The following is a 14,069-nucleotide window of genomic DNA, read 5'->3' on the forward strand; positions in this document are numbered from 1 at the left end:
AGAGAATCAATCTTTGTTCCAGTAAAATATAAAATATCATGTTTTTTGAAATCATTCTTAACCTTTGCTATGGGAAAAATAATATTAATGTAAATTCAAATCACTTGAAATTTTATATTTATATGAAAACTAATAACTTTGAGAAAAGGCCCAATTATTCTAAAACTTTACCCAGAATTTTAAATGATTTCAAAATTTAAGATATATTTCATTTTCTGATATTCATGGGCATGTTTTATCACCATTATTTATTGATGCTAAGCAACAAATAGATTTTTCTTTGAGTTGTTTCAACTTAAAGAGAGTAACTATATCTGGAAGTATTGATATATTAGATTGAAAAAGTTTAGCCAAAAAGAATGACATCAGCAAGATGACAAGAATAGGAAATCTGAGGCTTAATTTCCTTCTCTTCCTACCAGAAAGTTAAACTAGCAACTATCCATTGACTAGAATATGCTTTTGAAAGGTTCAATTTATTTTTTATTTAATTTTTATTTAATTTTATTTAATTTTTATTTTTTATTCCTACGCAAGATATGGTATTTTCTACATAAAGTAATAAAACCGGTTCTATACTTTCATAACCCAAACGTATCCAATTCATGAGTCAATTACATTGAAATATTCAATGACTTTTAGCTATTATTAATACTTTGGTATGCAGCTATTGATAGAGCTGTAAGAAGTTCTGATGAAAAATACACTGATATATTCTATTCTATTCTCACAACACAGAACACTTCTATGACCAAATGTGGTGGTAGAGGGGTTTTCCCACACAGCAAGCTATTCTCCAGTGGACACCAACTGGGTGTCCTATAGTTAATTCAGTTCACAGTATCTATCTGGAAATAGCATCCGAATCCACAGGTTAAGGACTCAGTCCCACAAGACTACCCTTCCCACTCACCCATTTCATGTACCAGTGCAAGTCCCAGCTTTTTACCTGTGCTCTGCTCTACTGGCTATAAATCAAGGTTCCCATGCACCCCCTCCTCCTGTTCAATACTTTGCTAGGATGGCTCACAGAATTCAGGAAAAAACTTCACTGGAAGGGTTTTGAGCATAGGAGCTTCTGTCCCAGTGGAGGTGGTGTGCACCCTCCTCCTGGCATGTGGCTATTTTCACCAAGTGAGAAGCTCATCAAATTTCATGTTCAAGAGTTTTATGGCACTTAAGCTCCAGCACCTCTCACTTTCCTCAAGGTCAGTGGGTGAAGCTGAAAGTTCAAACCCACTAATCAGTCAGTCTTTCTGGAGATCAACACTATCTTGAGACTATCTAGGGACCTTACCCTAAGTCACCTTATCATCATAAACTCAAGTGAGAGCAAAGAGCTTGTTATGAATAACAAAAGACACTGCTATCACTTAAGAAATTACAAGAATTCCAGAAGCTCTGTACGAAAACCAAATATTATAATGAAAGATGCTCCCATCACCCTTATCATTTAGGAAATTATAAGGGATTTAGGAGCTCTGTGCTAGGAACCAGAGACTAAGACCAAAAATATATATTCCTTATTACGTAGAAAAAAAAAAATACAGAAATCCAGTTTCAAAAAAGCATTGTTCATCACTCCCTTAAAAGTTCAATGTTTATTTAAAATTTATTAAAGTTATGTACACATATGCAAGTAAATATTCACAATTCTTCTTTGTAACCCAGAAGCGAATTCCCTCTGCTCTTTCACTTGCTGATACTGTTAGAAGAGGATCTCCAAAACAGTGCTATAGATGCTTGCCCCCCTTCCTAACACTCACTTGCCAAAACTTTGCTAAGCAAAGCAGTTCCCAGTTCCCAAAGTAAATCTAAAAGTAACTCCCACCAAGGACCCATGTTTTTAGAGGAAGATTTGTTGGGAACATGTCATTGCCAACCTTCACACAAGGGACATCAATATTCTGTCATGTTTATTTCAAATCAAGTATTTATTTAATGTGACCCTCAGGTAAGTGCAGAAATATGTGATTCTGTGCTGGATTTATTTTATCACCTTCAGTAAGACCCTGGTCAAGTGACTTTGTGTCTCAGGATTCTCTTCATTAAGATGAGTATTTGTGAAATACAGTATAAATAATTTAGTTTTGGATGTACAGTGCAGACCCTGGATGGATGGATGGACGGACGGACGGACAGACGGACAGACAGACAGACAGATAGATACACATATACACTAAGTAACACCATACTTTCTTTGCTCAGCAAGTAATGCTAGGTGTAGATGATACAACAGAAAGAAAGCCAGGCAAATACAGCACCCTTCCTCTTTATCAAAGTACAGTCTAGTGATCATAAATCTTGTGGATTACCCCAGTCAAATCCCAATGAACACATGATGTTAGAGCATTGTGTTCAGGTCTATAAAGTGTAACTTATTAGAGGAACCTGATTATAAAGGAAAAAGCCCTTCCAATTAAGTTTGTTTTCTTATTTGGGAACAGATTTGTTCACAAAAATCTAGGAGAGAACTCAACTTTTACTGAATTATTTCAAAAATTTATTGAATAAAAATGCTCCAGTGTTCTATTTATCTTGATCTATACCAGGATAATCATATAACTGATGATTTTTCTAAATTCTATATTCTCATATAATGAATAAAGGAAAACACAGGTGAGTTCGTATCCAAAATCTATTTCAAAAAGTAACCTGCAGAGGATATGGCATGATCATTCATAAGACAGATTAAACCCAATTTCCAATTCCTTCTACATCTAATTCTGGAAATTATTATTATTATTATTATTATTATTTTTTTTTTTTTTTTTTTTTTTTTTTTTTTTTTTTTTTTTTTTTGAGACGGAGTCTCACTCTGTAGCCCAGGCTGGAGTGCAGTGGCCGGATCTCAGCTCACTGCAAGCTCCGCCTCCCGGGTCCACGCCATTCTCCTGCCTCAGCCTCCTGAGTAGCTGGGACTATAGGCGCCCGCCACTTCGCCCGGCTAGTTTTTTTTTGTATTTTTTAGTAGAGACGGGGTTTCACCGTGTTAGCCAGGATGGTCTCGATCTCCTGACCTCATGATCCACCCGTCTCGGCCTCCCAAAGTGCTGGGATTACAGGCTTGAGCCACCGCGCCCGGCCTGGAAATTATTTTATAAACATGAAATGGAAGGTACTACAAGACTCTGAAATTCTGAGTTATCCAGTATTCTATTATATCCCACATAATTTCAGTGTTAAAAGTGTTTTGGTAATATTACAAAACTTTAAGATTTAAGTGTTTTTTTTTAAATTAACTGTTTCCCAAATATACTGAGATTAAAAAAAAAACAGGGATTTATAGGATAATAGTGTATTTTTTTCACCATACTATTTCATTTACTGTCAGATTAATTTTATGCAATTTTAAAAATGAAGTCACTTTTATTCTAATCTTTGAATGTGTATACACTAAATTTAATTAAATGAAAATTGTTAAACAACCATGACAACCTTTCCCCCAGCTATTCAGAATTATGAGTTAACTATACATTTTCAAAGGGCTTTTAAAATTATTCCTGTAAAGCAATTAATTCCAAATCACATTTTCCTGTTGGATATAAAGTGATTTTTTAAACATTTCTACTTGTAGTGCTAAAATTAATCCCATAAGCACCTGTGGAAAGCAGTCAAATGTGTGAAATTTCAAAGTTCATAATCTTAGCATTAATCAGCACTTGGTTTTTTTGCACTAGCATTAACTTAGGCAATTTAGAGTACTATCCTAAAATTATCATTATCATTTCCAGCATTGGGAGTAAATGATTTTTAGACACTACATAATTAGTATGAAAAATTAAAAATCGATGCATTATCAAATATAAATTATGTGCCAAATATAACTACTATAATCTATCAATCCAACTAGTTAAATATGATTGTCAGTGATCCCAAAATACTCAAAATACAATCATCATTATCTTAAGAAAATATCAGAGTACAATTTGGAATAAAATAAGAGAAATGTTAATGTATGTGTAACAGAACATCCAAACAATGTGACTAAATTTTTTCAATATTTAATTAAATTTTTACATATTTTAAATAAAATTATGTAACTCACAATAATTTTACTATAAAGTTAATTCTTTTTACCTAATCAAAGTAGTTTTACAACAAAAAGGTCTTTTTCAGACAAATGCCTAAAGCACGTTCTTAATTAAAATGATTTTTAATTAGTTCAAAACTGAACTTTAAAAAATATTTAGGCAAAACTACTACAAATCAGGGAAAAGCATGTAGAAGTGTATGGGGAAATCCTAAAATGTTTCCACTAATTCCATCCCTTATCTCCTACTCATTATGAGGGCATGTATTTTCACATCCCAGTAAAGATAATCTGTACTATAATTAGTGATGTGCCCAGGCTGCCTCACTACAGTGCTTCTTCCCATGACTGGTCAGAACAGAATATTAGAGAAAGCTCTAGTATGGGCTGAAAGGCAAAACATTCATTCTCTGATACAAGAACTAATAATCAACCCGAGGATGATTCTTGCCCAAGAACCTCACTGATTTATAATAGAAATCAAATGAAAATATACACATAAACTATTTTTATAAACTTCCACCCACTATATGAATAAGTGTAATTATGATGATTGTCACCCATGCCCACAAGCTTAGCCCAGTTCCATACTCTGATAGAGACCACATAGTCTATCTGGAGGGAATTAACGGAACCTTAGCTAGGTAACTCAGGTGTCTTTAATGTTCTTTCTAAAACCAACCCACCTCCCATTGGAGTTGCTTTCTGCCTTACTCTCTCTTGCTGTCTTAGAAGATCTCACCTGAATATTATAGCTGATAGCTCAGAATCCCCTGATACTTCAATACCTCTCACATTCTGTCTGGCTATCTTACTGATCGTCATACTCTCTAGGTTTTTGGCTTAACATTAATAAATAGTTCAGTCATTTAGCTGATTTAGACTCAATGTAACAAATTCTTTTCTAAACACGATTATCTACAAATACAGCAAGCTGCCTTAAGAGTTCTGTATCATTTGAGATAGTCAAGACAAAGCTACATATTCATTGGCCATAATTACTGTAAAAGGCACTGCTGCTCTGTTTGCAAGATTAGACAGGATCACTGTAAGATAGTAATCACCAGCTTCACCACTGAACCACTCTGGTTCTCTGATGCTTCTGGAGTTACAGTTCTGAAGACATCATTATGGTTCCTGACATCATTACATTTTAACAAACTAAAAAAATTATTCCTATAGAATCCAAAATAAATAGACTCTTATTTGAAAATTATTTGTGATTTCAGTTAAATGTACTCCAGAAACACAAATGATCTGTGTGTCTAGATGTTAAAACTATTACTGCACTAACATCTTCATTAAAGACAGCAATAATTAGACAGAGAAAATGATGTCATTAACTCTGAAAAAGAGGGTTCTTTAAAATCACATATGGTAAGTGATATGGTTTGACTGTGTCCCCACCCAAATCATGAATGCCCAAGTATTGTAGAAGGGTTCTGGTGGGAGGTAATTGAGTAATGGGGGCAAGTCTTTCCCATGCTGTTCTTGTGATGGTAAATAAGTCTCATAAGATCTGATGGTGCTATAGGGGGGAGTTTCCCTGCACAGGCTCTCTCTTTTTGCCTGCTGCCATTCATGTAAGATGTGACTTGCTCCTTCTTGCCTTCTGCCATGATTGTGAGGCTTCCCCAGTCATGTGGAACTGTAAATCCATTAAACCCTTTTTCCTTATAAATCACCCAGTCTCAGGTGTGTCTAATACAGTAAGCCATGTCCCAAACCAAATATCCATAAAGAATATGGTGGTTCTAATTATAATTTATGTTAGTATACTGTTTTCAATTTGAAATCAAAAGCTCTTTATACTGTGTCTATAAATCAATCTTATAAACTAAACTAAAACATGAATGGTGCAAAAGTTTGACAGTCACTTTATAATACTTACAGGAAAAGTTTCTGTAGATTTGTTAAAGTTAAATTTATTTTAACATTAAGTTCCTCCTTTTTCCTTTTATGATTGTTTTATAGTATTGTTTTATGTTTAGCTTCAGTTTTAGGAGAGAAAAATAAAACGTCTTAGCATACCATATACAGTAACTTAAATGCTATGATACTATAGAAAATGACTGATTTTCCTAGACTTTTTATCTTTCCATTTCTGTATGAAATAACAAAACCCACTGATATGGGTATTTGTGATCCACTATGCTAAAAAGCCCTGTCGTTTCTTGGTCTTTTTTATTTCATGACTGTTGTGAGCCAGATGGAAAATAGGATAAAGACATGAGAATTATTGGGCAGAACAATGGGTTTGAATTATAAAACTGAACAGTTAGGAGGGGCAGGGAAATAAGGAAAGAGAAGGCAGAATTGAGACAGGTAAAAATGCAGTGAGCATGTTCAGAAGACAGTTTGCCAGTGGAGTCACAACTTACCAAGAATCACTATAGACAATGTCAAGGGTTAACCCAATTTAAATTCAAGCATTTATCCTTTGTGTTACAAACAATTATACTCTTTTAGTTATATTAAAATGTGCAAGTAAATTATTATTGGCTGTAGTCACCCTGTTGGGAGATTACATACTATATGTTACTCATCGAAGCCTTGTTTTTAAAGTTAAAATCTCAGATGATTCTCCCCTGTGTTTTCTGATTCACTGTCCTGCACTCTAAATGGCCATCAACTCAGGAATAGAGATTATTGAGCCTCCAAGAACTACCTAATGGAGCAATTATATAACTACCATTGGTAGTTATTCCAATAAGTTACTACTCATTTTGGTTTTCATTCCATTACAGTTTTTTGATATGATTATTTGAACCTAAAAGTGTAATGTAGTTTGGTTCCTAAGAGTTTATTAACAGAAGACAAGTTTTAACTTATGAACAATAGGTGCTGGGAATTAGTTTGTGTTAAAAATGTGAATTGAATTGTATCTCATTTAGAATGAGGAATTTGTGAAAGCCAAATATAGTCACATTATCTGTAAAAAGTGTGAATGGTTGAACAATTACTCAAGAAACATGATCCATAGTGGCAACAAATATAACTGCTGTTCGTAAGACTTTGCTTTTCTATAAAGTGTTATGTGACCTGTCTTACCTACAGTTTCTTTCCCCTTTTTTGCATTTATATATGCTCCCTAAAAATATAGATTATGCAAATTTCTCTAATTTCTTATTAGTTATAAATCTGAATTAGAACAAAAATAACAAGCATTCCTGCTACTGAAGAAGTCAGACTTATTTAAAAGTATGATTTGGGGGGCAAAGGTATAAATAAGGTGGATTTATTCTATATATTGCTGTACTATTTTATTTCAAATATAGTAATGCATAAAGTTTAAAATTAGAGGTGCTTTCCATGTAGATTAATACTATCCATTTCATCTTTGTCAAGTAGAAGTAATTGGTTGGCTCAGTACAATCCAGTCAGACCAAGTAGCTCTGTTGTTTTTCAGAAATGGGAGAGATTGAAAGTTTAAAAAGCATTCATCATCAGGAGAATTTGTTTTAAAAGCTTCCAAGCTCCCAAACAGCCAGTAGATAAATTACCCACTATTCAGAGAAGGAGAGCACAATTAGTTTTACATTATGCTAAACCAATCAGCTCCTTAAGTGACTACGTTTCTTGAGAAAAAAACAATATGAATGTCATAGTTTGTCCTCTTTCTCCCAGGCTTTACAGCCAACAGTATGCCTTTTCTCATACTAGAACTTTTATGGAAAGCTTTGTGAATATGTTTTGCCACTGTTTTTAGATAAGGAGAAATATATTCATGACTTGTAACCATATGGCTAATAATACCTGCTTCACAATGCAAAGTCAATGAGGTTTTTGTTTTATTCAAATGCTTTGAAGCTTTATGGTGAGAAGGAAGACTTCAATAAATTATTTTCAAACCTACCTTTCTTCCTCCAACAATTATTTTTATGTAATTATTTACAATTAAGAAGCAAAGGAAGGTGTAAGAAAATATTATACTGGGGGTAATAAATTATGCACAAAAAATCTGCAGGTTGTTTTTTTCATCTTAACAAAGTAAATATTTACTAAACAGCCATTACCTCTTTTGACACATACAGGATGGTGTAAGAATGTACCAAATTCATGTCAACTGCCATGACTTAACCTGGAGAAATACCATGACTAGTAAACTTTATATACACAGCTGCTGCAGTATTTTTCCCATTTTCCATTTATAATAAGAAAGTGATCAATGGAGGCCTTAGAGGAAAGAGTGCAATTGCAATCATATAAATAGCCTTATTTCCTTTTTGCACACGAGTGAATCTATCAAAAGTCAAACATTGTATTACCTTATTTTCATATATCAGTGTTCACCTATGGGTTACTTGTATTTTATTTTTTAAGTTATTCATTCTCATATTGATAATTGATCATTGTTGATATGTGCATGCAGGTCATATACAAAACTTCCTTTACACCACACAAAAAGTAGTCTACTTATGTTGTATAGTAAGTTCGAACCTTTGTGACTTAAGTACCAAATGGACTCTTCCCATGCACATAAACACAACCTGGAACTGCATGAGAAACACATTTGAATACAGCTTTCATTTTTCAAAATTCATATATATGTGATCAGTGTAGAGTATAAATTGGGTAAGGAGAAAGAGAGGGAGGAGAAAAGGAAAAAGGCAGTGAGGGAGAGAAACAGAGAAAGAGAATATATCAAAATACAGCGTCAAAATGTACTTACGTCTTATTCATGAAAGTTTCTTTCCTAGGAATATAAGTTTTTAAATGTGTTTGACTATAGAAAAGACTATTAAGTGGGTATGTTTTATTTTTAGTTCAGTTTAATTTTTTTGCTTTTTTTCATGTTAGACAGGTAATGTGCCAACATCATAACAAGGTTTGAAGGAGGCACATCTCACATGTGAGTGTGAAAACTCAATCATCATGTTCACTGAGTCTCTTTCAACCAGTAGTCTTGGCCAGCATGAAATCTGGGGGGCTGCAAACTTCCAAAGAAATTCTCACCACCCATTTGCCATACTCAGTCTTTTTCATAATCTTTGTATCATGGACTTCAAATCTTTAGTAAATAAAGTCAAGTTACCTAATTCTCTGGCTACTTATAAAAGGCCGATGGTCAGTCTTGATAGGGGCAACAAAAGATTCATGAGTAATTCAAATTTCTTTCCCTAGCCTAGAACTTTAAGTGGTTCCTACTTTGACTTGGACAAGAACTCAAGTTGAAAATAATTGCTGACCTCAGGCAGTAAATTAGCTGGATTTTAAAAAAATTGTAACACTCCATAAATGAAAACAATTATAGAATTGCCTAGAACAAAGGACCTAAGAACCTACCATCAAAATTATTTGTACTAAATATCTAATTCTTCCTTTATTCTTCTCCTGATTTAACCTTAAAATCTATCAGTATATGCATGCTATCGACAATGAAACACAAATCTCTGTATTTAAATTTTTTTTTTTATTTTCTCAGTTTCTACAGATAAAGTGATCTGAAATAACGCATGATGCCGCAAAGCAGAAGAGAAACTGTGACAACCCCCAGAAATGTGAAAGGAGGTTTCTTATTGGACAGCAGCATCTTTGGTTCAATTTATATAAAAACCCAAATAAATAAAATGGACAGTATTGCTCAATTTTAGAAATTCCATTTCTTCTATGTTTTAAGCTGTACAATTGTCAGGTTTTTATGGTTTAAAATTGTAAATGTGTTTTCCCCTTTGCTAATTGTTTTTTTTTTTTTAGTCTTAAAATGTGAAAGGCATTTATGAATGGTAAGGGAGACACTATATACAAATGTATATTTGTAAAAGCTATTTTTATGATTAGCATGTTTCACTGTTGATCATATATAAAAGGTGATATTGCAATTCTGTATTTAAAGCTTATTTCCAACAATGTCATGTAAGAAAATATGCATCTTATGCTAGTTTTTATAATTTATTTTTAATTTATAGTTTAAAGTACTTGAGATCATAATGATAAAATACTTGAAAAAGTTATATTTCTGCCCTGTATAAGTACCCTTTTTATTAATAAAGAATGCAGATATTTCAGATGTGATATAATAGTTAAAGAACTGTTGGTTTGATCTGTGATTAAGTTGAGCATGCTCCGCTCTACAGAACTAAAATGATCCAATTATTACTTCAGTCTGGGTATGAGATTCCATGGACAGGTTTTAGTGTTCATACAAGTAAGGACTAAATTGCCAAGGAAAAGACTGTCTTGCCCTTGGATCCAAAAGTTTAAATTAGTGCATACTCATGTCATTTCACCTCCTGTTCCTAGGAACTCTCCATTCCCAAGCATTGCAAGTGTTTTCCAGATAATCTTAGCTGTTGTCTTGTGCTGTGGAAATGGAAGAAACCATCTTCACAGACTGTAGGAGAATTCAACATATAATTTCTTAATAAATACTGTTTCTTTTAAAACAAAGTTGGTGTGTATCTTTCCTTTGGGGTACATTTAGCTTTAATATTCAGTTTGAACTTTTTCAGTCACTGTGCTACCACAAAATCATCACCATAATGAAAGTAGCGTATCTTTACCAAAGCACGCTTTATAGGTTCTACATGCCCACACCCTCTTGGGAGTGACCTGTATTCTGGAACATGATAATTTGCCATGTAAAAGAAAGCCAGATGGCCTTCAAACCTTGACAGAAGTCACACTCCAGTTTATGTTTTAGGAAAGTATATTTTTCCTCCAAATACAGAATTTTAAGAAAACATTTCAGAATACTACTGAAGATGAAACTAGTTCATCGGGAGGTATTTATGTTCTGCCAGACTTAAAGTCTGTACCTAACCGACTACAAGTTCCTCATCAAAGAGCACAGAGACAACATCTACAAATGTCAGCAAGGACACTTAGTAAGATTAAGCCCTTCTTTTTTCAAAGAAACTGAGAAGAGTCTAAAACTGCCTTGGTATGTGTTCCCTTAATTTTCTATTTAATTTCTTTAAGGTAATTTATCTTATTTCTCTTTTGAAGCCAAGCTAATGAAAAACGATGCCATTTTATCCAACAAGAAGTATTAAAAACCAAAATTCTGGACAAGGAAAAAGAATTACAACTCTAATATTAAGTAACATGAATACACTAAATTTTCCTACTTAAAGTCTGTAGAAAGTTGCACATAGAACCCAAGATCTGGATCAAGAAGGTACTTCCTTTTCAAGGAACTGCAAAAACCATACTATGGTGCACTGTTAACTATTTTTGATTACCAAAATAGTCATGGGAGAATTTGTGACCGCCAGATTAGACTCTTGAAACTGAAAATAACCTGCATATGGTTCTATATAAAATCAGCAGGGTGGCTTCTTGGTTTGCACCAAATAGATGAATTTGCTAGGAATAATCTGATACTCCAGAGAGAAGTGTTGCAGGCACTGTGTATTAGAAAATTATGTATGTGAATATTTTTCCCAATTTGTCATTTGTCCTCATAGTGTTCAATAGTGTGGCATTTATAATCCAGCATTATTATACATTATTGAGAGTATCATATTTTCCCCAATGGACATTATTCTCAAAATAAGATAAATAATTAAAGTGTATAAAAATAATTCTTTGTTATTGGACTGGATTTTCTCCACATAGACCTTGAAATATAAAACCATGGATCTTTCTCTCTGTTACCAGTTCCTGGTTTAAGAATTTTTAATGACAAAGATGTAATAAAATATATATCAAATCAAAGCATAGGTGATTTAGGATTGTAATCCCTAAATGTTTGGTTTAACAACTTAAAAGAAAGCTTTCAAGGGCTGAGGAGGTGAATGTGAGCTTCTTCTAACTCCAAATAATGTCAGTCTCATAAAACAATGCTAAGGGAAAAAGAAAAAGAAGGACATTACTCACTACATTAAATTCAAGAAAAAATATGAAAAATTACACCCATTGCTTAAAGGTAGGTAAACTGGTGACTCATGGAAATGTGAAAAGGGAAAGCACCAATTTTGCTTTCATCTTCAACAAAAGAATAGTTATCAAAGCAGAAATGCACAACCAAGTTAATTAAAATAAAAATGAAGCAGAAGATAAGCCAAAAAGAAACTATTTATTTAAAATTGTTAAGGGGTTAAAAAGGTTTAGAGAACAGGCCTGATGCAGTTGCTCACACCTGTAATCCCAGCACTTTGGGAGACCGAGGCGGGCAGATCGCGAGGTCAGGAGATGGAGACCATCCTGGCTAACACAGTGAAACCTGTCTCTACTAAAAATACAAACAAACGAACAAAAAAATTAGCCGGGCGTGGTGGCGAGTGCCTGGAGTACCAGCTACTAGGGAGGCTGAGGCAGGAGAATGGTGTGAACCCAGGAGGCGGAGTTTGCAGTGAGCAGAGATCACACCACTGCACTCCAGCCTGGGTGACAGAGCGAGAATCTGTCTCAAAAAAAGAAAAATTAAAAAGTTTAGAGAACAATAGCCAGGCGCAGTGGCTCATGCCTGTAATCCCAGCACTTTGGGAGGCCAAGGCAGGCGTGTCCCTTGAGATCAGGAGTTCAAGACCAGCCTGGCCAACATGGTGAAACCCCATCTCTACTAAAAATACAAAAATTAGCCAGGCATGGCAGCGCATGCCTATAATCTCAGCTACTTGGAAGGCTGAGGCAGGAGAATCACTTGAACCCAAAGGGGCAGCGGTTGCAGTGAGCCGAGATGGCGCCATTGTACTCCAGCCTAGATGACAGAACGAGACACCGTCTCAAAAAAAAAAAAAAAAAAAAAAAAAAAAAAAAAAAAAAGGTTTAGAAAAGGTTTAGAAAACAGAAGTTACAAATGCAAATACTTATAAAGCCCTGATAAGAAATATAAATAAAAGAAATAACCGAGAAGTAAGTTAGTAGACGTTAAATGCAGTTCTGTTGATGAGTAGATAACCATTTCTCAGTTTCGTCTGGGCACCTGAAATGAAGAAATTCTGAAGAAATGAAGACCTGGATTGACCAAGTTTCCTGATTTTTCCAGAGAAAATAGACCTCCAGAGTTTAAAATGAGATATTTCATTTTGTTTATTTTGCTCTATTCTCATGTGAATCCTGGTATGATTTACATCCAGGATTTACTAATTATAAGACTTAAAAAGAATAAATTCTTTGTAACTAGAAACAACAAAGTCAAGATTATCTCTGGTGAGAAACAGAGGAAAATAGAATCTGGGAAATAAAATAGGAGTATTCAACAACATCTGTAATAATCGATTTACTAGGAAAAATGTTTGAATCAGACATGGGAAAATGTTAAGATTTGATAAAACTATACGTTGATATTCATTATATTTCCTCTATGTTGCTTTTTAGGGTTAAAATACTTCCTTATAATAAAAGTATGTGATTTATATCTCAAAGTTTCTATACATAGATAAGTTTCTATATATAGATCTATACATAGAAATACAAAGTTTTTCTATAAAAAGTTTCTACACATAAATCTATACATAGATATAGATGTACATATATTCATGATACAGAGATGTGGGTGATATAAAAAGCATAGATAAAAGTGGTAATTTGAAATAGCAGACTGTGACTTTGTGTTCTACTTTTTCTAGAGGTGTTCAAATTCCTAGGCAAGAATATAACCTAGAGAGAGATGCACTAATGTTCAAAGGCATTCTTACAGAGGAGGAAAGTGCGCATGAATTTATTTTGTTGTTGTTGTTGAAAAGGCTTCCTATCAGCACTTGAGATATCTGGAAACTTTAGAAATTTAAATATGAATCATGCAAGAATTTGGGGTACCTGAATATAAAAAATAGTTGCCATGTGTATGTGCTACTCGTATAAGGTTAAGCGCTTTGCCTTTTCTGCCTTTATACTCTGTACAAATGGTGCCTTGGACATAACAATTGATCCACATATGTTCACGGAATTAGATGAAACAGGGTTTTAGGTTTTTACCATATTATAAAAATAACAAAAGCCATAATTTGTTCAGCAAGTACTATGTGCTGAGCACTGTCCTAATTACCTTATATGCATTATCACTAATGCACAAAGGAAAATTGCATGGTAGGTATTGTTACAGGTAAAGAAAGCAGATAATTTGTTCACTCAACAATTCTTTATTGAG

General features: G+C 33.8%; 1 protein-coding gene and 1 pseudogene across 19 annotated transcripts in view; one reads left to right on the forward strand and one right to left on the reverse strand.

The window, feature by feature from the left end:
- Positions 1-11,465, forward strand: part of RALYL (RALY RNA binding protein like) — a 737,315-nt gene extending 725,850 nt beyond the window's left edge. For all 19 annotated transcript variants that reach the window (XM_038000334.2, XM_073018172.1, XM_073018179.1 and 16 more), the window contains one exon: positions 9,459-11,465. In XM_038000334.2, coding sequence (XP_037856262.1) covers positions 9,459-9,476 — 18 coding nt within the window. In that variant the 3' untranslated portion in view covers positions 9,477-11,465. The remainder of the gene's footprint in view (positions 1-9,458) is intronic.
- On the reverse strand, positions 8,828-8,923 carry LOC119624984 (small nucleolar RNA U13; annotated as a pseudogene).
- Positions 11,466-14,069: the final 2,604 nt, after the last annotated feature.

The sequence above is a fragment of the Chlorocebus sabaeus genome, chromosome 8, assembly GCF_047675955.1.
Source record: "Chlorocebus sabaeus isolate Y175 chromosome 8, mChlSab1.0.hap1, whole genome shotgun sequence".
Lineage (NCBI taxonomy): Eukaryota > Metazoa > Chordata > Mammalia > Primates > Cercopithecidae > Chlorocebus > Chlorocebus sabaeus.